Here is a 22,386-nt window from a genome sequence, read left to right as displayed (position 1 = left end):
CAGGGGGCACTCCCAGGAGATCTCCAGAGAGGAGGTGTCTGGGTTCTAAGAGTTGAGGGGGCGCCTCGTGGGGAACCACCCCCATCCCGGAGGAAGGGATCCTGCGGTCTTTGCCCCTGCCCTGCACAGATTTCTGGCAGCGTCTTGGGGGTGCGGGTGGGCGAGCTCTCCGCCCCAGGCCCCTCGCCCAAGGCGCGCCCAGCGGGACCCGCTCCTCCGCGCCTGTGCGCCGGTCTGGAAGAAGGGGCCGCAGACCCCGGGCAGCTGCGGCGGGGCGCCGGACGCGGACCAGCCCGACCCCGGCTAGGCGCCCGCACAGAGGGCGTGGGGCCGGGCGGCCCGCACTAATGACAGGGCGCGCGGCCTGTGGGCGGCGGCGGCGGCGTGGGACGCAGGAGGGAGCTGGCTATTTCTGGCCGGGGCTGGCCCGGTCCTCCCGGCCCCGGGAGGGGCGGGGAGAGACGCGGGTGGGTGGGCCCCGGGGGCGGGGCGGGGCGCGGGCCCACCTCCCGGCCTCCTGCCGCCGCGGTCCACTCGGGCCCTTGCACCGTGCGCCGCTCGGACCCGGGCCCTGTCGCTGCTGCCGGAGTCCCGCGGCGCCCCCGCCGCCGCGCCGCCGTCGGGCATGGACTCGGGCGGGGACTTCCTGACCCTGCACGGTGAGTGCCCCGCGCACGCGAGCCGGGGACGCCGTCCGCGCCGGGGTCGGCCGGGCAGAGCCCCCCGCCCCGGGCCCGCGCCTCGGCCCCTTTGCCCGCGGCGCCGGCGGAGGCCTGCGGGGCGCTGGGCGTTCCCCGGCGGGTCCCCGGGGTGGGGGGAAGGGGAGCGGGGCGCGTCTGGAGACCTCCGCGGGCGCTCCGGCCTCGGGCCCCCTTTCTCCCGGCCGCGGAAGGCTGGGTCCTGCGGTCCGGCTCGCACCGCATCCACGAGCGACCGCGTCCCCCCTCCCCGTCCGGGCCGCCCCCGCAGGTCCCCCAGGCCCCGAGGTGCCTGGCCCGCGTCGGGCCGCGCGGGCGTGGCGGGGCGTGGCGGGGCGGGGCGCGCGGCGAGCCGGGGTCGGGCTGCCCCGCGCAGGAACAGCCGTCAGCGCCGAGGCTCCGGGTGGCAGCTCGGGCGCCGGCCGCGCCACCTTTAGCCCAGCCGAGCTTGGTGTGCGGCGACCTGCCAGAATCTGGGCCGGCTCCTGCCCATGGCTGCCAGCTGCGAAGTCTGGAGGCTCTCTGGAGGCGGGCACCGGGCGCTCTGCGCTCCACGCCTGGGAGCACCCGCTCTCGGGGATCCTTGCTCCTCTCTGCCCCCAGGTCGTCTGCCAGATGGGCAAACCCTGCCCGCGTAGCCTGATGTCCCTGTCCTAGTACTGCTGGGGTCGGAGACTCCAGGGTCCACCTCCCATCCATGTAAACCATCCGCGCAGAGAGCAGATGGGAGAGAGAGAGGCAGAGCCCCCCTGAGAGGGGCTGTCATCAGCCAGTCCGCCATCTGTCTCATGGTCCCCATGGCCTGGGGAGACCTTGCTCGGAGCTGTTAACCTCACCCTGGGGGCGGGTGGGGGTTCCTCAGAGCCACCTTGTCCAGCTGGCTCATGGGATTCCGGCCCTTCCAGGGTGCCCGCCTCTCTGGCCACAGGCATCCCACATGCCCCTGGGGGGCTGGCAGGAAGGGCCACGGCGGAGACCTGCTTTCTGTCTCCGATCGCTGCCCCTCGTCTGTGCGAAGCGGGCGGGTTGTCAGGAAGGGGCCCACGGCCCGTGTCCAGTTTCTCTCCTGAGTCGCTGCCCCTCGTCTGTGCGAAGCGGGCGGGTTGTCAGGAAGGGGCCCACGGCCTGTGTCCAGTTTCTCTCCTGAGTCGCTGCCCCTTGTCTGTGCGAAGCGGGCGGGTTGTTTCAGCTCCTGTCTCGGTGCCCCTGCCTCTGTGCAGTCTCTCTCCTGAGGCAGCTGGACGTCTGGAGGCTCCTGACAGCCCGTCCACCCAGCAGAGCGGGTATGCAGGAATCTGGTAGTGGGAGAGGCCGCCCCTCCCAGCGCCCCGCCCCACCGCTCTCTCGGACCTGGGGGGTGGGGGTCTGCTTCAGGAACGCCCTCTGCTGGAACCTGGGGGCTCGCCTGGGTGTGAGAGGTCCCTCCTGCCTTACCCCGGCAGAGCCAGTCCGCTTACCCCGAGAGCCAAGCCCTTTCAGACAGCACACTGGGCTTCGCCGTGCCTCAGTTTCCTTATGTGTAAAGTGGCCCTGCCTCGTGGGGCTGTCAGGGACCAGCACCTGGCTCCCCGAAAGTGCTGTGCACCTGCAGGAGGCCTTGCAGGCAGCCACCCCTGCGCGCTGCGGGAGACCACAGGCCCCGGAGGGTGTCCCCGCCGGAAATGGGCTCCAGCGCCCAGGCCTCTTCCCAGAGCCTGCGAAGCCCCTGACTGCTGGTCCCATCCTGCTCCCTAACCTGTCTTCTCCACTCCACTCCAGTACCGTCCTGCTCCCTAGCCCATCTTCTCCACTCCACTCCAGCCAGGCCCGCACTGGCTTCTCCGGAAGACCCCTTCCGGGGCCCTCCCTTCACGGACACGCTCGCCCCACACCTGTCCCCCTGCAAGACCGGGCATTGGTAAAAGTGGAAGGCGGCAGAGCCTCACCTTGGAGGGGACCCGGGCTCCTCTCCAGCTTTGCCTCTGCTTGCTCTGTGACCCTTGGCCCCCTGGGCCTGTGTGCTCACCCAGCGTGCATTTCACAAGGGGGGGGGGGGCTTGAGAACGCACAGGTGGGGTGGGAGTCCCAGAATCAGGAGATGGCGTGGGGCCATTGTGGCACGGCGGGTGGTTGGCTCCCCACCCGTTTTGGTTTTTAAGGCTTATTTATTTATTTGAAAGAGTTACAAAGAGAGCTGGGCTATCCAAAGCCAGGAGCTTCCTCCGGGTCTCCCCCGAGGGTGCAGGGGCCCAAGCACCTGGGCCATCTTCCACTGCCCTCCCAGATGCATCAGCAGGGAGCTGGATCGGGAGTGGAGCAGCCGGGACTCGAACTATTGCCCATAGGGGATCCTGGCACTGCAGGTGGTGGCTTAACCCGCTGTGCCAGAGCCCGGGGCCCTCCACGCACCTGCTGTGGTCAGACACTCGCTGAGCTTCTCTGTGCCACAGGCCACTCCAGCAGTCAGGGAAGCCTGGGGTCCTCTCAGGATTGTGTTTCTGAACGCATAAGATAAAGCAAAGAGGACCCTGGGATGACGGGGTCTTTCCACCGGCCCTAGGGGTGAAGAGCAGTGCGAGGTTTCTTTTTCTCTCTTAGATTTATTTCTTTATTTGAAAGGCAGAGCTAGAGAGAGGCTGAGGCGGCGGCGGCGGGGGGGGAGGGGGTCTTCCATCTGCGGGTTCACTCCCCCGGTGGTTGCAATGGCCAGAGCTGAGCCACCCGAAGCCAGGAGCCAGCTTCTTCGGTCTCGCACGCAGGTGCAGGGGCCCAGGGACTCGAGCCGGCGCCGCCACGGGGTGCCCGCACTGCTTCCCCGCTGTGCTAGCGGCGGCCCAGGCTTCCTCTACCGCGTGCCCGGCTCCCACTCTGCCCCCTCCCCAAGCGCAGCCTCTCCGGTCCTGCGGGGCCTTGCTCTGGGACGGACCCTAGGCGAGGCCCGCTCACTGTGTTCACTGTCAGAAGCCGGTTCGCCGGTGAGTCACCGCGGGGCTGAGTCACCCCCTGGGTGGGCCCCGGCCTGCGCGCAGGAGGGGCTCGCAGAGTGAAAGGCCGCACTGTGCCCAGCACACTGGCGCCCAGTCTCGGACGTTGCGTCGTCCTCCGCCGTGCACCGGGGCAGGCCTGCAGGGACAGGGCGCGCTTTCCAGGGGTCGCGTCTGCAGGCCTGGGTCTGCTCACAAGGCGCCCATTGAGTCCCGCAGGCCTCGCCCGGAGCAGGGTGGCCGCCGACCGCGCGGCCCGGCCCGCCCCCGCCGCCCGAGGACCGCCAGGCCAGGCGGTGTCCGCCCCGCCCCCGCGCCCTGGCCCCGCCCGCCGCCCCGCCCCCACACCCTGGCTCCGCCCCCGGCCTGCTTCCCGGGTGGGGCTCTGCCCCGCGTCACCCGCCGAGCCGGATCCTCCCCAGCCCGCCGCCGTGGCTCTGGCTCCGCCCCCAGCCCGCCTTCTGGCCTCTGGCTGACGCCACGGATCTGCTTCCTGGTCGCGGATTCGCCCCACTCCGCCTCCGCCCCGCCCCCGTGCCCTGGCTCCACCAATCCCCGCCCGCATCCCGCCCTCGCCCCACCTCCAGGAGGCAAGGCCCCGCCCCCAGGGCTGGCTCCGACTCTGCCCCGCCCCTGTGCCCTGGCCACACCTCCTCCCGCCCGCATTCCGCCCTCGTCCCACCTCCAGGAGGCAAGGCCCCGCCCCCAGGGCTGGCTCCGACTCCGCCCCGCCCCTGTGCCCTGACTCCACCAAACTCCGCCTGCATTCCGCTCTCGCCCCACCTCCAGAAGGCACTGGCTCCGCCCCCAGGAATGGCTCCGCCCCCTAGGTCTGGCCCTGCTCCTGTGCTCTGGCCACACCTCCCCCTTCCTCGCCCCACCTCCAGAAGGCAAGGCCCCGCCCCCGGGGCTGGCTCCGCCCCCTGCGGTCTGGCCCTGCCCCTTCGGACCCCCTGTCCCTCGCGCCCCGCCTCTGGGCCCGAGCTCCGCCCCCCGCGCCTGAGCTCCGGGAGCGGGCAGGTGCCCGGAGGCGGCACTGTGGTCCGGGCCGAGCTGGCGCCATGCAGTGTCTGGGGCTGCCGCGCAGGAGCCGCAGCCGCTCCAGAGAGCTCTACCTGCAGGAGCAGAGCCTCCGAGTGGCGGCGCTCAACGGCAGGAGGCTGGGTAAGAGACGGGGGCCGGCTGCCCGCCGTGCCCTGAGGGCCGCAGCCCTGGGGTCCTCCTGTGCGCAGAGGCGGCAGGTGTGCCCCTTGGGACACCTCGGCCCGCAGAGCCCACGCCCCCACCCCTCCTGGTAACGGGTGTCCCGGGGCTCCTCGGCCCCGCAGAGCCCACGCCCCCACCCCTCCTGGTAACGGGTGTCCCGGGGCTCCTCGGCCCCGCAGAGCCCACGCCCCCCCCCTCCTGGTAACCGGTGTCCCGGGGCACCTCGGCCCCCCAGAGCCCACGCCCCCACCCCTCCTGGTAACCGGTGTCCTGGGGCACCTCGGCCCCGCAGAGCCCACGCCCCCCCCCTCCTGGTAACGGGTGTCCCGGGGCTCCTCGGCCCCGCAGAGCCCACGCCCCCACCCCTCCTGGTAACGGGTGTCCCGGGGCTCCTCGGCCCCGCAGAGCCCACGCCCCCACCCCTCCTGGTAACCGGTGTCCCGGGGCTCCTCGGCCCGCAGAGCCCACGCCCCCACCCCTCCTGGTAACGGGTGTCCCGGGGCTCCAGATGGGGTGTACCCCAGTGAGGTCACCTGTACAGCGCGGGTGGTCGATGTGATGCCGGCGACAGGTGGGCCCGCGAGTGCCCCAGTGAGGACAGTGCCTGTCAGGCTGGGGCACCGTGGGGTGACGGGTACAGCAGCCAGCTGTGTGGTGTTTGGCACAGTCGGTGACTGAATGCCTGTCATTCTGGGCCGTGACCCTGTGTGTGTGGGTGTGTGCGCGTGTGTGTGGTGTGTGCATGTGTGGGTGTGTGTTGGTGAGTGTGGGTATGTGTGTGTTGGTGAATATGTGGGTGTGTGTCACTGAGTGTGTGGGTATGTGTGTGTCGGTGAGTGTGTGTGTGTGTTGGTGAGTATGTGGGTGTGTGTGTGTCGGTGAGTGTGTGGGTGTTGGTGAGTGTGTGGGTATGTGTGTCGGTGAGCGTGGATGTGTGTTGGTGAGTGTGGGTGTGTGTCGGTGAGTGTGTGGGTGAGTGTGTGTTGGTGAGTATGTGGGGGTGTGTGTGTCGGTGACTGTGTGTGTGTGGGTGAGTGTGTGTGTGTTGGTGAGTATGTGGGTGTGTGTGTGTGGGTGAGTGTGTGTGTGGGTGAGTATGTGGGTGTGTGTCGGTGAGTGTGTGGGTATGTGTGTGTGTGGGTGGGTGAGTGTGGGTGTGTGTTGGTGAGTGTGTGTGTGTGTCGGTGAGTGTGTTGGTGAGTGTGTGTGTGTCGGTGAGTGTGTGTGGGTGGGTGAGTGTGTGTGTGTTGGTGAGTGTGTGTGTGTCGGTGAGTGTGTGGGTGAGTGTGTGAGTGTGTTGGTGAGTGTGTGTGTGTCGGTGAGTGTGTGGGTATGTGTGTGTGTGGGTGAGTGTGTGTGTGTGGGTGAGTGTGTGGGTATGTGTGTGTGTGTGGGTGAGTGTGTGAGTGTGTTGGTGAGTGTGTGTGGGTGGGTGAGTGTGGGTGTGTGTTGGTGAGTGTGTGGGTGTGGGTGAGTGTGTGTGTGTGTGTTATGCGGGCGTGCTGCTGCTGTTACTCTGGGACAGTGTGCCTGCTAAGGGGGCCAGGTGCACGTTAGCTGAGGGTGTAAGGGCGGCTTAGCCTGTGGGTGTAGGCGCGGCCCTAGGAAGCGGAGTTTCTGTGTGCTGAGCGAGAGAAGCAAGGTGCGCCTACCTTCCCAGCCCTCTGCCTGGGGGCAGCTCAGGAGAGGACCCCCCCCCCACCCCCACCCCCCCCCACCCCCCCCGCACCAAGGGAGCTCCCAGGCCAGGTCCGAGTTCTGGGAGGAATTTCAGGAACTCCGCCACCCAGCAACATCCCAGACGGGGAGGGGGAGCAGAAGTGGAGGGCGGTCTGACCCGGTGCGGCTGCTGGTGTGTGCGGTGCCTTTGTTCTGGCCAAGGCTGAGGGTAGGCTGCTGCTTCTGAGCCCGGACTCCGCCGGCAGCTTCCCCCAGCCTCAGTTTCCTCGTCTGTAAAATGGGAATAATGACAGTGCCCTTGGCGTGGGGCAGCTGGGGGCTTAAACACAGGTGCTAAGAACGGCATCTCGTGCCGTGTTAACTATCGCTGTGGTGGCCGCTGTTTGAGGACGAGGCCGCGTGGCACTGGACGTGGCTTGGCTGGGGGTGACTAAGGGTGACCCTACGTTGTCGGGGTCCGTGTGACTGTCGCTCACCGTGGCCGAAGGTTGCAAGTGGCAGTGTGCAAGGAGCACGGTGCAGTGCTGTGGCTGTGGCTGTGTGGCCGTGTGGCTGTGCTGTGGCCGTGTGGCTGTGCTGTGTGGCCGTGTGGCTGTGCCTGTGCCTCCCGTGGGTCCTGGGGGTCCTCATTGTGCACCAGCCTAGCCACCCCCCAGCCTGCCCCTCTACGTGCCCGCGCAGCTGCTGCAGGCCAGCCAGAGCTTGGCGCTCAGAGCCCTGCCCACCCCGCCCCCACCCGGGCAGGAGGGAGCCGGGTGCTCACACTCTGCGGGTGCTAAGCGGGGTGGGGAGGGCTCAGAATTGAAAGGCTCCAGTTGAGGCCGGGATCCGGAGGCGCCCGCTGGGCTTCCCAGTGGCTCCCCTGGTCGGGGCTGAGGTCCGTTTCCGGGAAGCCAGAGGACAGGATGAGCATGTCATCACCTCACGGTGTTTTCCAGAACAGGAGGGTGGGGGCGTTCCCTCATGGGGCCCTGGCGGGGGGTGAGGAGGGGTCCTTCCCAGCTGGCATCCCCCAAGATGAGGCCCCGGCCTCTGGGGGCCTGAAGCTCCCCTCTGTGAGGCCTCCCCTTGGGCTCAGGCACTCTGTGTCCCCTGGAAGTGGGTGCACGGACCTGCGCCAAAGGTAAGGGCGGGTCACATCGGCCCGCCACCCCTGGCTGCTCAACACGGTCCCCACCCGGTGCTGACCCGGAAATGGAGCACTGACAGGGAAGGGCGTCGCCCAGGGCCTGGGGGTGTGGATGCTGGAAGCCGGGGGAAATGATCCGGACAGTTCCGCAGGCCCCATGGATATGTGCGACCGCTGGAACGGCTCGGCTACAGTGGGAGAGGCTGGAGGTCTGGCCCCACAGTCCTGGGGTCCCCAGGGCCGCTGCTCTGCCGGGGCAGCAGTGGGGGACAGAGACAAGGTGGCCAGTGGCCAAGGAGAGCGGCCTGCTGGGCTGTACGTGCCTGGGGGACACACCCCTCACAGGGGTTTCTGCCTGTGTGTGTGTGTGTGTGAGGGGGGAGGGGGCGGTGGTCTGGTATCCCCTGATGTCTGGGCTGGGAAGGCGGTCCTCCCTTCGGGCTCTGGCCTGGGCCCCGCCTCTGGGCCGCCTGCTGTCCCCCGGGGGAGGCCTCGGTGGCCTCTTGTGTCTGCCAGGGGCGAGGAGCAGAGGCTGGCTCCAGGCAGGGGCGGGCAGCAGGGCCCACAGAGCCACAAGGGCCATCCTGCAGGACCCCACAGGTCCACCGCGTCATCTCAGGTAGCCCTGGGACTGCTCCTGGAGGCAGGAGCTGCTTCAGCCCCGTGTGGCCACCGGGAAGGCAGAGGCCCAGCCACACGAAGTCACTTGGCTGGGTGAGGACAGGTCCCTGGGCCTTAGGGACAAAGGATTCTGGGGCCCACTTCATCTGCCCTCTTTGTTCTTTGGTCCCAGCACCCTCCAGTTCACTCTGACCCCTGAGTAGGACCCGGGGGGCCCCTCTCTGTCGGAGCCAGGCCATTTCCTAGGGGCCTGGCCCCCAGACGCCAGTCTGTTGAACTGGGGGTAGCAGGTCACGGTGTGCAGGCGCGGTCCTAGGGTTTGCCTGGCCACCTCCGCTGGCAATCAGAGATGGCTCCCTGGAGGAGGCGGCTGGGGGACAGCGGACTCTGAGAGGGTCAGGGGCGGGCGTGGCCAGCGAGGGGCCCTGGAGGAAGCAGGTGACCTCTTAGCAGCTTTGGTCTCCAGGCCTGCAGGGTGACAAGGACCTCCAGGCCCTGCTGAAGGGCAGCCAGCTCCTGAAGGTGAAGTCCGGCTCATGGCGCAGAGAGCGCTTCTTCAAGCTGCAGGAGGACTGCAAGACCATCTGGCAGGAGTCCCGCAAGGTCATGAGGTCCCCGGAGTCACAGCTGTGTGAGTGCGGGGCCACGGGGAGGGCGCGGGAGGGGCGTGGCAGCCTCGGACGGGAGATCGGCGCCTGGCTCAGGGGCACCGGGCGTCTGCGACAGAGACCCGTGGTGAGGGGAGCGAGGGGAGGCCCGGAGCGCCTACGCGTGACGCCAGCAGGGGACAGGCGGGCCCAGCGAGACAGTGTTGTGGGAGCTCACAGGTGGCCACCCTGGAAGGAGGGAAGTTGTGTGAGTTAGGATTCTAGGTGTGGTGAGGCCAAAAGCCAGGCCCAAAGTCCAGAGGCAGAGAAAGCTCTTCCGGGTGTCCCCGGCCAGGTGGGAGGTGGGGCCGCAGGAGGCCGCTCCTCCCAGGGGGACCGGAGCAAGGCTGGGCCAGTGTGTGTGGGTCGAGGCGTCTGGAAGCTTCGGCAGAGGCCCAGGAACGGGGAGGCCAGAGGCCGACGGGAAGCACCTTGTGCGGGGCCGGGGGAGGCCCTCAGCTGGCTTGGAAGCCCCGTGGGGTCCGCGGAAGCAGACGCTGGCCTCTGCCCCTGGCCTGGCTGGAACGCTTGGGCCAGTGCTGTCCAAGAGGACTGTGCAGCGGGCACTGCCCCGGAGGGGCCGCCAGTGCCCATGGCTGGGCTGAAAAACAGAGTTCTTTTTAAAGATGCCTTTTTTTTTTTTTTTAAAGATTGATTTATTTTGAAAGAGTTACAGAGACAGAGAGAGAAATCTTCCATCTGTTGGTTCACTCTCCAAATGGCCACAACAGCCAGGGCTGGGCCAGGCTGAAGCCAGGAGCCAGGAGCCAGGAGCTTCCTCCGGGTCTCCCACACGGGTGCAGGACCCAAGGACTTGGGCCATCTTCTACTGCTTTCCCAGCCCCATTAGTAGGGAGATGGATTGGAAGTGGAGCAGCCGGGACTCGAACTGGCGCCCAAATGGGATTCTGGCTCTGTAGACAGAGGTTTAATCCCTTACACCACAACGCTGGCCCCGCGGAACTGAACTTTGAGCGTTATTTAGCTTACACTGATTCACGGGCACGTGGCCGCAGGTGGCTGAGGGCTGCAGCCTGGACAGTGGGGTTGGGTCGCTGCAGCCTGCTTCACACTGCCCTGGCCCGGGAAGCCCCAGGCCAGGACTGGGAGGCAGAGCAGTGACAAGCCCCGGGCAGGAGGGGAGCTGGAGAAAGGGGAGACTCAGCCCCCCGAGGGTGACCCCGTAGGGTGTCGTTAGCCCCTGGGCTGGGACGGGCTGGAGGACAGGAGCCCCTAAGAGGGTCCCTGGGGCTGTGAGCAGCGGCAGGGCAGTGGCTGCCGGGGGAGGGGTCCTGAAGCATCCTCTGCACACCGCCCTGAGTCCAGCCTGCCGCCTCCCAGAGGAGCGCCTGTCGCCTTGATTTCCCCCTGTGGCGCCACGCAGGCTCCTGCCCTGGGCTGCTGCCCTGATAGGGCCCTTCCTGTCTGATGCTGGTGGGCGGGGCCCTGCGGGGACGGGGACCCATGCTCAGAGCCAGGCAGCTCCCCGGTGTGCACCTGGTGGGGGCTGGGCCTGAGGAGTGGGAGCCCCCGCCTGGGGAGGAGACAGCCGCGGGCAGCAGGTGGAGCGGGCGTTGCAGGCAAGAGCCGGGTGCCAGCAGGCACAAGGAGGGGCTGAGGGCGGCCCTCGGGGGGAGGGGGCCGATCTCATGATCCAGGTATGCCCAGGCGGGGAGTGTGGCCCCAAGAAGCCTTCTTCCAGGCCGCAGACCTGGGCCAGGGCGTGCGTGGGAGAGGTGGAGCAGCCCCCGGTTCTCCTGGGCTCCCTGCCTCCAGAGGTGCGCTCGGCGTTATCGGCGGTGACGGTGTCTGCGCTGGCTCTGGGGAGTCCCGTGTCCCAGGCTTCCTGTTTCCACTCCCGGCCTGGGGCCCCTGCAGCTGGGGCCTGGGGGGGCTCAGAGGCTGTGGACGCAGGGATTAGGCAGGGATATTCTCGGAGCCCCAGATGGCCCGGCCTCACGTGTCCCCTCCCTCGGAGCCTGTGGCCTGTGGCCTGGGCTGGGGACGTGCCACACACGTGAGGCCTGCAGGTGGCTGGGAGGCCCTAGGCACTCAGGGGGATGGGACAGGGCTGGTCTAGGACTCAGGACAGAGGGATGGCTCCGGGTGGGGGAGGGGCAGGGCAGACCCCCGCTCCTGCTGTCTCGAGGCACAGGGGCCTGGGGGCTGCTCCCAGCTCGGCTTCCGCGAGTGCGCTGGGATGGGGGTAGGCAGGGTCTTGCCTGTCCCGGGCTCCTCCGGGCAGAGTGACGTCATCACAGACCCCTGCCTCCGGGACCCCGGAGATGAAGGCCATCCTGAAGCCTCCCTGCCGAGGGGCACACATGGGGCGGGGCCCTGTCTGCCGCCAGCCCGGCTCCCTCTGGCTTGGATCCTAGCCCCAGGCCCCGGGCCAGGGCTGGGTGATCAGGACGGGGTCCGGGGTCCAGGGCCCGTGCACAGCGGCCTCTTCTGGCTCCTGAGAGCCCTGCCCTGCGGCAGCCCTCTCCCGGGGCCCTGCCCCCTCCCGTCGCTGGGACGGGATCCCAGACGCCCTCCTGCCGGCACTCTGCCCCGGCCGCTCCCCGGCTGTCCACTGCGGCTGTGTCTCATGGCCCCGCCCGCCCCGGGCTCCACTGCCACACTGCTCCTCGCCCTCGGCCCCGGCCGCTGTGGCCATGAGCACGGCCGATGGGGCTTCACAGCCACCAGGCCTCTCCCCGCTCCCGCAGTCTCCATCGAGGACATCCAGGAGGTGCGCGTGGGGCACCGCACGGAGGGCTTGGAGAAGTTCGCCCGCGACGTGCCGGAGGACCGCTGCTTCTCCATCGTCTTCAAGGACCAGCGCAGCCCGCTGGACCTCATCGCCCCATCGCCCACCGACGCCCAGCACTGGGTGCAGGGGCTGCGCAAGGTCATCCACCACTCGGGCTCCATGGACCAGCGGCAGAAGCTGCAGCAGTATCCTTGTGGGGGCGGCGGTGCGGGCTGGGCCGTGGACCCTGGCGGTGCTGGTCCCCAGGGCAGCCTGGCTCTGGCTGAGTCCAGGATTGGGGTGCCGACAAGGTCGGGGTGTGGGAGCCAGTTTCTTGCTGTCCGCACGTGGTGGGCGTGGACAGAGCAAGCTCCCTGGCCTTTCTCTCTTTGAGTCTTATTGATTTATCTGATAGGCAGGGACAGCGAGAACTTCCATCCGCTGGTTCACTCCTCAGATGTCCACAGACAGCCAGGTGGGCGGGTCAGGCTAACCCAGCAGCCAGGAACTCCATGCGGGTCTCACTTGCAGGTGGCAGGGACTCCAGTACTTGAGCCGTCACCTGCTGTCCCCCAGGTGTGCGTTAGCAGCAAGCTGGTGGCCATCAGACGTCAGACTTCTGATTGGGGACAGGGACGTCCCATGTGGCAGCTTGACCCGCTGCACCTGCACCACTTGCGACCTCATTATCTGAACCCAAATACCTTCCAAAGACTCCCATCTGCAAATGCCGTCAACCTTGCGGGCCCCACGAGCCAGTCCACAGAAGAGGGGAAGCAGGGCCAGTGAGGAGCCCTCTTGGCCTGCTGTGGCCCCAGGCCAGCCAGCTGTGCAGCCCCTGGTACTCCCTTGCACTCTCTCTAACCAGGATGGGGTTGGGAGACCGCGGAGGTGGGGGGCAGCTGCTCCCGTGGGCGACTTCGCCGTGGGTGTTTCAACCATGCCTCCCCGAGTTCCTACGCTTCTTCCCTCTGGGGGCAGCGGGCCGCAGTGCCCTCCTGTGCTGTCCTTTGAGGAGTGAGAGCATCCTGGGGCTGGCGCGCCGGCCAGCCTCTGGGCTTCAGTCAGCGTACCTTCAGGATCTGGTTGTACACCGTGCTGGCTCCTGAGTGCAGGTGCTCGGGCTCCTGGTGGGTACAGATTAGGGCGGAAGCAGTTCCTCTTCTTTGTTAACGGTGGCTTTATTGCCGTGTAATTCACGTACTGGACAATGAACGCGTGAAAGTGTTGAACCTGGCTCAACGCTGTTTAGAAGAGCCCAGAGCTGTGCAGCCGTCGCCACAATCAATTTCATTTAGAACATTGACAACATCGTGTGCAAAAGAAAGCCTGTACCCTTAGCAGCCTCCTGCCCCCACCTCTCCCTCCACCTGCAGCCCCAGAGAGCCAAGGATCTACTTGCCGACTGCGTTTGCCTATTTTGGACATGGCCTGTGAGTGGGATCACGCGCCTTTGGGGCCTGGCTTCTTTCACTTGACTTGGCGCTGTAGCCCGCGCCGGCACTCCATCCCGATCCACCTGCTGATCTCCGCTGTGTACACCGGCACTTGGGGTGGTTTCGCTGTGGGGTTCCGGGGCTTCCTAGCTGCTGTGAACGTGCGGTTCCGTAGGGACGCTTGCTTTCGGTTCTCTTCCGTAGGCATGGGCGTGGACTCGGTGCCTCTGGGTTTAACCTGGGAGTCGCGGACTCGGTGCGCATTCCCACCGGCAGTGCAGAGCGCTTGAGTTTCGGGTCCTGGTCGGCCCCTGGGGTCGTCTGTCCTTTTGGTGGTGGGCACCCTGTGGGTGTGGGGTGCCGGTCACTGTGGTTTAGATTTGCGTTTCCCTGACGGCCAGCACTGTTGGGCATCTGGGTGGGTGTTCATCGGCCGTTTGTATTTGGAGAGATACCCGTTCAGATCCTTTGCCCATTTGCATTGTTAGCGAGCACTTTCCTCGTTGAATTTTTGGTTTTTGGCTTTGTTGTGATGAAGTACCCACAGCATCAAGATTCCCGTCTTAGCTGTTTGTACATGTCAGCTACACGCACGCTCCTGTGCGGCCTGCCCCACCCCACTCAAGCCGCTGGCAGTCACCTCTGTGTTTTCTGTCTCCACGAATCTGACCACGTGCCTCGTGCAGTGCCGTCACGCAGCAGTGTCCTTGAGGGTCATCCGCGTAGTGCTGTGTGTTGCCGCGGCCCTGTGCAGGCGGGTGGTATCCCACCACGTGCGTCTGCCACACCGTGTGTGCCTTCGTCCGTGGGGACCCGTGCGTGGCTTCCGCCTCTTGGCAGCTGTGGACAGCGCTGCTGTGAACGTGGGTTCCCAGTGATGCTGAACATTCTTCACACGCCTTTGTATGTTGCCTTCAGAGAAATAGCCATTCAGAGTCTTCGCTCGGTTTTGATTGGCTTATCTGTCTTTATTTATTTTAAGATTTATGTATTTATTTATTTGAAAGTCAGAGTTACACACAAAGAGGAGTAGGGGCAGAGAGAGAGCGAGAGAGGGAGAGAGAGAGAGAGAGACCATCCTCTGGTTCACTTCCCAGTTAGCTGTAATAGCCAGAGCTGTGCCGATCCAAAGCCAGGAGCCAGGAGCTTCTTCTGGGTTCCCCATGTAGGTGCAGGGGCCCAAGCACTTGGGCCATCTTCCATTGCTTTCCCAGAGAGCAGAGAGCTGGATCGGAGGTGGAGCAGCCGGGATGCAAACCGACACCCATATGGGATGCCAGCACAGCAAGTGTCGGCTTTACCTGCTACGCCACAGCACCGGCCCCCTGTCTTCATTATCGAGTGGCAGGGACTCTGCCTATATTCTGTGTACAAGTCTCCTGGGAGATGCGTGCTTTGCAGACGGTCCCTCCTGCTCCGTGTGTTGTGTTCTGTCCTCTGGGTGGTGTCTCTAAAGCTCGGGCGCCTTTAGCTTCGATGAAGTGCCATTCGTCTGCCTGTTTCTTTTCTCGTTTGTTTGTTCGCGTCTAAGAGGGGTCTGTGAGCCCCGAGTTAGCAACATTTACTCCAGAGCTTCACACTGAAAGGCCTGTCCCATCCGGAGGTTACTTTTGCATACGGCGTGAGGTAAGGGGTCCCTCCCTCCCTTCATCACACAACTGCTTTTTGAAAAGATTATTCTCGGACTGACAGTCACTGCTCTGTCTTGTCCCTTGTCGGGTTTCAGCGACCACAGCGTGAGGGCTCACTCTCCACTTTCAGTTCCCGTCCGTTCGTCTGGATGTCGGCCCTCGCATCGGCACGGGGTTCTGGTTTCCGTGAAATCAGGAAGTGTGAGTCCTTCCCATGTCTTCTTTTGCAAGGTTGCGTGGCTGTTCCGAGTCTGTTGAAGCCACACGGATTGTAGAATCGGCCTGTTAGTTTCTACGAAGAGATCCAGCAGGGCTTATGTCGAATCTGTGGACCCACTCAGAACGTTCTCAGCGAGACAGCAAGTCTGCCGTGAACGGGAAATAGTTCATTTAGGTTTCGTTCCCTTCAGCGGTGTTGTGGTTTTCAGAGCCTAGGGTTTGAACTTCATGGGACGGTGTGGCGGAGCCAGGGTTTGTACTGGTGTGGCGAGCACTTTACTGATTGTGATGCGGTTGTAACTGGAGCGCTCACTGGGGACACAGTTTGAGCCCTGGGGGTGCCATTTCCTGTGTGCTCTGGCGAATTCGAGACGTAAGTGGTATATCCCGGTGCTGCGTCTGCCTGATCTGTGGCTCGCTAGAAGCCTCGTTCTGTGGCCCGTGTGTCGTCGTCTCCCGTGTTGCACAACCTTGCTGCCCGGAACTTGAGGTCACAAAGCCGCCAACCCCCATGCAGAGCTCTCAGCTTGGGAACTTTGGCTGGCCCTCTCTGCACTCGATGTTTTCACCTGGCATCCTGCCGTCGTTCACCTATCCAGCCATCTCTCCTCTATCCATAATTCACCATCCATCCATCTACCCACATGTGCTGATGAAGGCACTTTGAAAGCTCGTGGCAAATACAGTTTAAGGACACATTTATCTGACGCAGGAGCTTTTGAAGTTTATGCAAGCTTTTTCACAATATACCTTTCCATGCACTTTGTTATAGCCCTCTGGTATGCGTGGGTTTCATTTTTTAAAAACTTATCGTTTTTGTTAAAGATTTATTTATTTATTTACTTGAGAGGCAGAGTTACAGACAGAGAGCGGGAGAGCCAGAGAGAGAGAGGTCTTCCATCTGCTGGTTCACTCCCCAGTTGGCTGCAATGGCCAGAGCTGGGCCAGGCTGAAGCCAGGAGCCAGGAGCTTCTTCCAGGTCTCCCACACGGGTGCAGGGGCCCAAGCACTTGGGCCATCTTCTACTGCTTTCCCAGGCCATAGCAGAGAGCTGGATCAGAAGTGGAGCAGCCGGGACTTGAACCGCCGCCCATATGGGATGCCGGCATCCCAGGCAGCAGCTTTACCCTCTAGGCCACCACAGCGGCCCGAGAACGGAGTTTTAATGACCTCCTCCAAGCTGATCTCAGCTTCCTTCCCAATCTTTGCTTCTGCATTTCAGTTTGCCCACGGATGCATTTGGCAAAAACAGTGGCTCTCATCCCTCTGTAGCCCGCTCTGAGTGTAACACACTTATTTCCCGGTGTCAGTGTGGTCTCCGTAAACCCCTCCAGTGAGTGCAGTATTCCACTGAGCCCTGCCCTCTGAGATCCGCAGTCCAGCCACTTGCGGGTGAACCTTTATTTTTAGTTTTCCCTCACCCTTACTGCACGGGATGCTTTTAAGTTGATCGTCCTGTAGTTTAGGAAATTGCATCTCATTTTCAAATCTTTAATATCTGCGAGCAGTGTTTGCCAAAGGCCAGTCAGTAGCCTCTTCTGACTTCATTGTCAGTGTCGTCATCTCGTTTTCTCATGGGGTCCAGGCTTCCCTTCGCCCGTGATGCCCCCATCTTCTGGCTGGCCAGCTGACCCCTGCCTTTTTTTTTTTTTTTTAAGATTTATTTATTTATTTGAAAGGCAGAGAAGGAGGTCTTCCGTCCATTGGTTCACTCCCCAAGTGGCTGCAACAGTCCGAGCTGGGCTGATTCGAAACCAGGAGCCAGGTGCTTCTTCCAGGACTCCCACGCGGGTGCAGGGGCCCAAGGACTTGGGCCATCTGCTGCTGCTTTCCCAGGCCACAGCAGAGAGCTGGATGGGAAGTGGAGCAGCCGGAACTGGAACCCAGGGCACATGCTGGTGATGGGACGCTGCGGGGCCCGTGGCTTCCTTGTCCGCATTTTCTGAATTGTCTGCAGCGAGCCTTTTGTAGTCGGGAAAGTTTTCCCAGTGTCCAGCGGTTCTGAAATGGGCAGACAGCGGCCCCCTGGGCACCGCAGGCCGCGAGGGCGTGCGGGCAGTCAGCGGCCCCTGGGCGCTGCAGGCCGCGAGGGCGTGCGGGCAGACAGCGGCCCCCTGGGCACCGCAGGCCGCGAGGGCGTGCGGGCAGACAGCGGCCCCTGGGCACCGCAGGCCGCGAGGGTGTGCGGGCAGACAGCGGCACCCTGGGCACCGCAGGCCGCGAGGGCGTGCGGGCAGACAGCGGCCCCTGGGCACCGCAGGCCGCGAGGGCGTGTGGGCAGACAGCGGCCCCTGAGCACCGCAGGCTGCGAGGGCGTGTGGGCAGTCAGTGGCTCCTGGGCACCGCAGGCCGCGAGGGCGTGCGGGCAGACAGCGGCTCCCCTGGGCACCGCAGGCCGCGAGGGCGTGCGGGCAGACAGTGGCCCCTGGGCACCGCAGGCCGCGAGGGCGTGTGGGCTGTCAGCGGCCCCTGGACACCGCAGGCCGTGAGGGCGTGCGGGCAGTCAGCGGCTCCCCTGGGCACCGCAGGCCGCGAGGGCGTGCGGGCAGACAGCAAACCCCTGGGCACCGCAGGCCGCGAGGGCGTGCGGGCAGTCAGCGGCTCCCCTGGGCACTGCAGGCCGCGAGGGCGTGCGGGAGGTCAGCAAACCCCCGGGCACCGCAGGCCGCGAGGGCGTGTGGGCAGACAGCGGCCCCTGGGCACCGCAGGCCGCGAGGGCGTGTGGGCAGTCAGCGGCCCCTGGGCACCGCAGGCCGCGAGGGCGTGTGGGCAGTCAGCGGCTCCCCTGGGCACTGCAGGCCGCGAGGGCGTGCGGGAGGTCAGCAAACCCCTGGGCACCGCAGACCGCGAGGGCGTGTGGGCAGACAGCGGCCCCTGGGCACCGCAGGCCGCGAGGGCGTGTGGGCAGTCAGCGGCTCCCCTGGGCACTGCAGGCCGCGAGGGCGTGCGGGCAGTCAGTGGCCCCTGGGCACCGCAGGCCGCGAGGGCGTGCGGGCTGTCAGCGGCCCCTGGGCACCGCAGGCCGCGAGGGCGTGCGGGCAGACAGTGGCCCCCTGGGCACTGCAGGCCGCGAGGGCGTGCGGGCAGACAGTGGCACCCTGGGCACCGCAGGCCGCGAGGGCGTGTGGGAGGTCAGCAAACCCCTGGGCACCGCAGGCCGCGAGGGCGTGCGGGCAGTCAGCGGCTCCCCTGGGCACTGCAGGCCGCGAGGGCGTGCGGGCAGACAGCAAACCCCCGGGCACCGCAGGCCGCGAGGGCGTGTGGGCAGTCAGCGGCTCCCCTGGGCACTGCAGGCCGCGAGGGCGTGCGGGAGGTCAGCAAACCCCTGGGCACCGCAGGCCGCGAGGGCGTGCGGGCTGTCAGCGGCCCCTGGGCACCGCAGGCCGTGAGGGCGTGCGGGCGGTCAGCAAACCCCTGGTCTCTGGGATCGTTCCTTGATTCCCGCCCAGCTGGATCCACTCTTGCTTGCGAAAAGCTGACAAGAACAAGGACAACAAGATGAGCTTCAAGGAGCTGCAGAACTTCCTGAAGGAGCTCAACATCCAGGTGGACGACGGCTACGCCCGCAAGATCTTCAGGGTGAGGCGGGGGCGGGCGGCTGTGCGTGTGCGTGTGTGTGTGCGCGCGTGTGCCTAGGGTGAGGTGGGGAGGGGCCGGCTGTGCGGGGCTGTGCTGGGTCCCAGAGCGGGCCGGCTGTGTGGGGCTGTGCTGGGCTGTGCTGGGCCCCCTACCCAAGCCCAGGGTGAGATGGCGAGTGGGGCCAGCCGTGGGGGGCGGCGCTGGGCCCCCACCAGGCGCAGGGCCGCCTGAGCGCCCTCCCCGTGCAGGCCGGGCCGTCTGAGCGCCCTCCCCGCCTCCCGCAGGAGTGCGACCACTCGCAGACGGACTCCCTGGAGGATGAGGAGATCGAGGCCTTCTACAAGATGCTGACGCAGCGGGAGGAGATCGACCAGGCCTTCGCGGAGGCCGCGGGCTCCAGCCAGACCCTGTCCGTGGACCAGCTGGTGGGCTTCCTGCAGCACCGGCAGCGGGAGGAGGCGGCGGGGCCCTCGCTGGCCCTCTCCCTCATCGAGCGCTACGAGCCCAGCGAGACAGGTGAGGGCCTGGCCTCAGCGCCCTCTGGCCTGGTTTCCCGCCCCAAGACAGACGCCAAGACAGGTGGTGGGGCCAGCACGCCTGCTTCCTGCTTCCTTCGTCTGGGTGACAGGACGGCAGAGCCCTGTTCTGAGGGGCCCCGCCCAGGGGGACCTTGGGGGCCGGGGCGGGGAGGCGGCCCCTCGCTCGGTCACTGCGGGCCGAGCTGGTGGCCCGTCAGGCAGGCAGCGGGCGGGGGGCTCCTCTGTCCAGGGTGGCGGGTGGCCAGGAGGGGCCTGCGGGCCGGCCCTGACCTGCGCCTTCCCCCGCCCCAGCCAAGGCGCAGCGGCAGATGACCAAGGACGGCTTCCTCATGTACCTGCTGTCGGCCGACGGCAGCGCCTTCAGCCGTGAGCACCGGCGTGTGTACCAGGACATGGGCCAGCCGCTCAGCCACTATCTGGTGTCCTCGTCCCACAACACCTACCTGCTGGAGGACCAGCTCACCGGGCCCAGCAGCACCGAAGCCTACATCCGGTGTGCTGTGGGGATGCAGGGGCGGGAGCCTGGGGGCGGGAGCCTGGCGGGCCCAGGACCCAACCCCAGGGGTCCTAGCTCTGCCGCCCCCCGCCAGGGCCCTGTGCAAAGGCTGCCGCTGCTTGGAGCTCGACTGCTGGGACGGGCCCAACCTGGAGCCGGTCATCTATCATGGCTACACGTTCACGTCCAAGATCCTGTTCTGCGACGTGCTCAGAGCCATCCGGGACTACGCCTTCAAGGTGCTGCCCCCCCCCACCGGGCGGGGCTGAGCAGGGGGCTGCCGGGCCCCCGCCCTCCCTAACGCGCGCCCGGCCTCCAGGTGTCCCCCTACCCCGTCATCCTGTCCCTGGAAAACCACTGCAGCCTGGAGCAGCAGCGCGTGATGGCGCGGCACCTGCGTGCCCTGCTGGGCCCCATGCTGCTGGACAGGCCGCTGGACGGGGTCACCACCAGCCTGCCCTCCCCCGAGGTAGGCGGTGCGGGGATGGGGCGTGGGGGTGTGGCTGCGAGGCCGGCAGCGCTTGACCCGGCGCCCCTCGCTGCCAGCAACTGAAAGGCAAGATCCTGCTGAAGGGGAAGAAGCTGGGGGGGCTCCTGCCCTCCGCGGGGGAGGGCGGCCCCGAGGCCACCGTGGTGTCGGACGAGGACGAGGCCGCCGAGATGGAGGACGAGGTGGTGAGGAGCCGCGTGCAGCACCAGCCCAAGGTTCGCGGGGGAGCAGTGGGGCGGGGCGGCCCCCGCGGGCTGCCGGCCCCGGCTCGGCTCTCCATAGCTGCCACTCAGACCCTCTGGCCCTCTCTCTGTCTGTCGCCCTGTCCGTGTCCGTGTGTCTGGGTCTCTGGCTCTCTCAGCGCCTCCTCTGCCCCCACCCTCTCTGACTCTAACCCGGGCCTCCCCGCGGCCCCCAGGCGGACAAGGTCAGGCTAGTGCAGGAGCTCTCGGACCTGGTCATTTACTGCAAGAGCGTCCACTTCGACGGCTTCTCCAGCCCCGGCACCCCCAGGCGGGCCTTCTATGAAATGATGTCCTTCTCCGAAAACCGCGCCCTCCGCCTGCTGCAGGAGTCGGGTGAGGCCTGGGGGCTGGGGGCTGTCCCCTGTCCCCTGCCCAGCCAGCAGGCAGAAGCAGCGGGAGGCCGCGCGGGCCCGCCCCCCTCTCCTGACCACACCACACCTGCCCTCAGGAAACAGCTTTGTCCGCCACAACGTGGGCCACCTGAGCAGGATCTACCCGGCCGGCTGGAGGACGGACTCCTCCAACTACAGCCCCGTGGACATGTGGAACGGGGGCTGTCAGATCGGTAAGGGTGGGCTGCGGCGGGGGCCGGCGGCACTGCCTGGAGGGCCCCCTACTGGCCAGCAAGTCCTGGCGTCTGGCATCCCGCGGGGGATTCTGGCACCAGGCACAGGCGTGTGGTCGGTGCCGTGGGGCAGGGGGGGTTGCACCTGCTTCCAGCTCGCCGTGTGACCCCGGCCCCAGCGTGCCCCGAGCAGCCTGCGGCTGACCCACAGCCTGTGGCTGCTCTATCCTGCCTCCAGTGGCCCTGAACTTCCAGACGCCGGGGCCAGAGATGGACGTGTACCAGGGCCGCTTCCTGGACAACGGGGCCTGCGGCTATGTGCTGAAGCCAGCCTTCCTGAGAGACCCCAACACCACGTTCAACGCCCGTGCCCTGGCCCAGGGGCCCTGGTGGGCTCGGAAGCGGCTCAGCGTCAGGGTATGGCCGGGTGCAGGAGGGGCTGGTGCCCGCGGCCTGCCTCCCCGCCCCCCGCCGCCACGCCCGAGCCCCAGCTGTCCCCTGCTCTTCCTAGGTCATCTCCGGCCAGCAGCTCCCGAAAGTCAACAAGAGTAAGAATTCCATCGTGGACCCCAAGGTGACGGTGGAGATCCACGGCGTGAGCCAGGACGTGGCCAGCCGCCAGACCGCGGTCGTCACCAACAACGGTACGTGCAGGGTCCCTGCCGAGCCTGGCTCCCGGAGCCCGCGCCCTCCCCGCTGACGCGGTGCCGGTGCCGTAGGCTTCAACCCGCGGTGGGACACGGAGTTCGAGTTCGAGGTGGTGGTGCCGGAGCTCGCCCTGGTCCGCTTCCTGGTGGAGGATTACGACGCCTCCTCCAAGAACGACTTCATCGGCCAGAGCACCATCCCCCTCGGCAGCCTCAAGCAGGGTGAGTCCCGGGCGAGGGCCGGGAGGCGAGGCCTGGCTGGCGGCCGCGGAGCAGCCCGGTGAGTGCTGCTTCCTGCCCGCCAGGGTACCGCCACGTCCACCTCCTGTCCAAGACCGGAGACCAGCACCCGTCGGCCACCCTCTTTGTGAGGATCTCCCTCAAGGACTAGGCCCGGGGGTCCCGTGGGGTCTCTCTCCGCCCGCCACGGGGGCAGCGCTGCTGCGGCTGCTCCGAGCTGGAGGCCCCCGCTGCGGACGGCGCCCCTGTGTCGTCCATGCTGCTGCTGTCCGGAGCCAGGGGTGGCCGGGTCCCTGGAGCTGTCCTCGATTCCGTTAGCACCAGCACCGCGGCCGCTCGCCCTGGAGCCGGCCCTAGGTCAAGGTTTTTATAAAAATCACACTAAGACTGAGCCTTGTGGTTTGTTTACCTGCACACCAGAAACTCCCTGTGAGGGTGCGTGTGTGCGTGTGTGTGTACACTTTTGTGCACACACGCACACGTGTACACGCAGTGCCCGTGTTTGTGTGCTTCTGTGTGTATGATGCACGCATGTCGGTCTGCACATGTATACACATGTATGTGTGCGTGCGTGTGTGTCCCAAGAGCACCTCCCGTTGCACCGTCCCCATGTTCACCCTG

The 22,386-nt window shown here is 66.2% G+C and overlaps 1 protein-coding gene across 1 annotated transcript; it reads left to right on the top strand.

The window, feature by feature from the left end:
- Window positions 1-563: 563 nt before the first annotated feature.
- On the top strand, window positions 564-22,151 carry PLCD1 (phospholipase C delta 1). The gene is made up of 15 exons (XM_062216195.1): window positions 564-659; window positions 8,764-8,928; window positions 11,656-11,884; window positions 18,414-18,543; window positions 18,828-19,059; window positions 19,374-19,575; window positions 19,673-19,817; window positions 19,898-20,047; window positions 20,125-20,283; window positions 20,487-20,646; window positions 20,762-20,878; window positions 21,117-21,295; window positions 21,390-21,522; window positions 21,598-21,747; window positions 21,831-22,151. Exons 1-15 carry the CDS (start codon window positions 626-628, stop codon window positions 21,914-21,916), a joined length of 2,271 nt encoding a protein of 756 aa, XP_062072179.1. The 5' UTR covers window positions 564-625; the 3' UTR covers window positions 21,917-22,151.
- The last annotated feature ends 235 nt before the right edge of the window (window positions 22,152-22,386 follow it).

Source organism: Lepus europaeus, chromosome 2 (assembly GCF_033115175.1).
Source record: "Lepus europaeus isolate LE1 chromosome 2, mLepTim1.pri, whole genome shotgun sequence".
NCBI lineage: Eukaryota > Metazoa > Chordata > Mammalia > Lagomorpha > Leporidae > Lepus > Lepus europaeus.
Note: the sequence above shows the minus strand (reverse complement) of the source record. Positions and strands in the feature narration are given on the sequence as shown.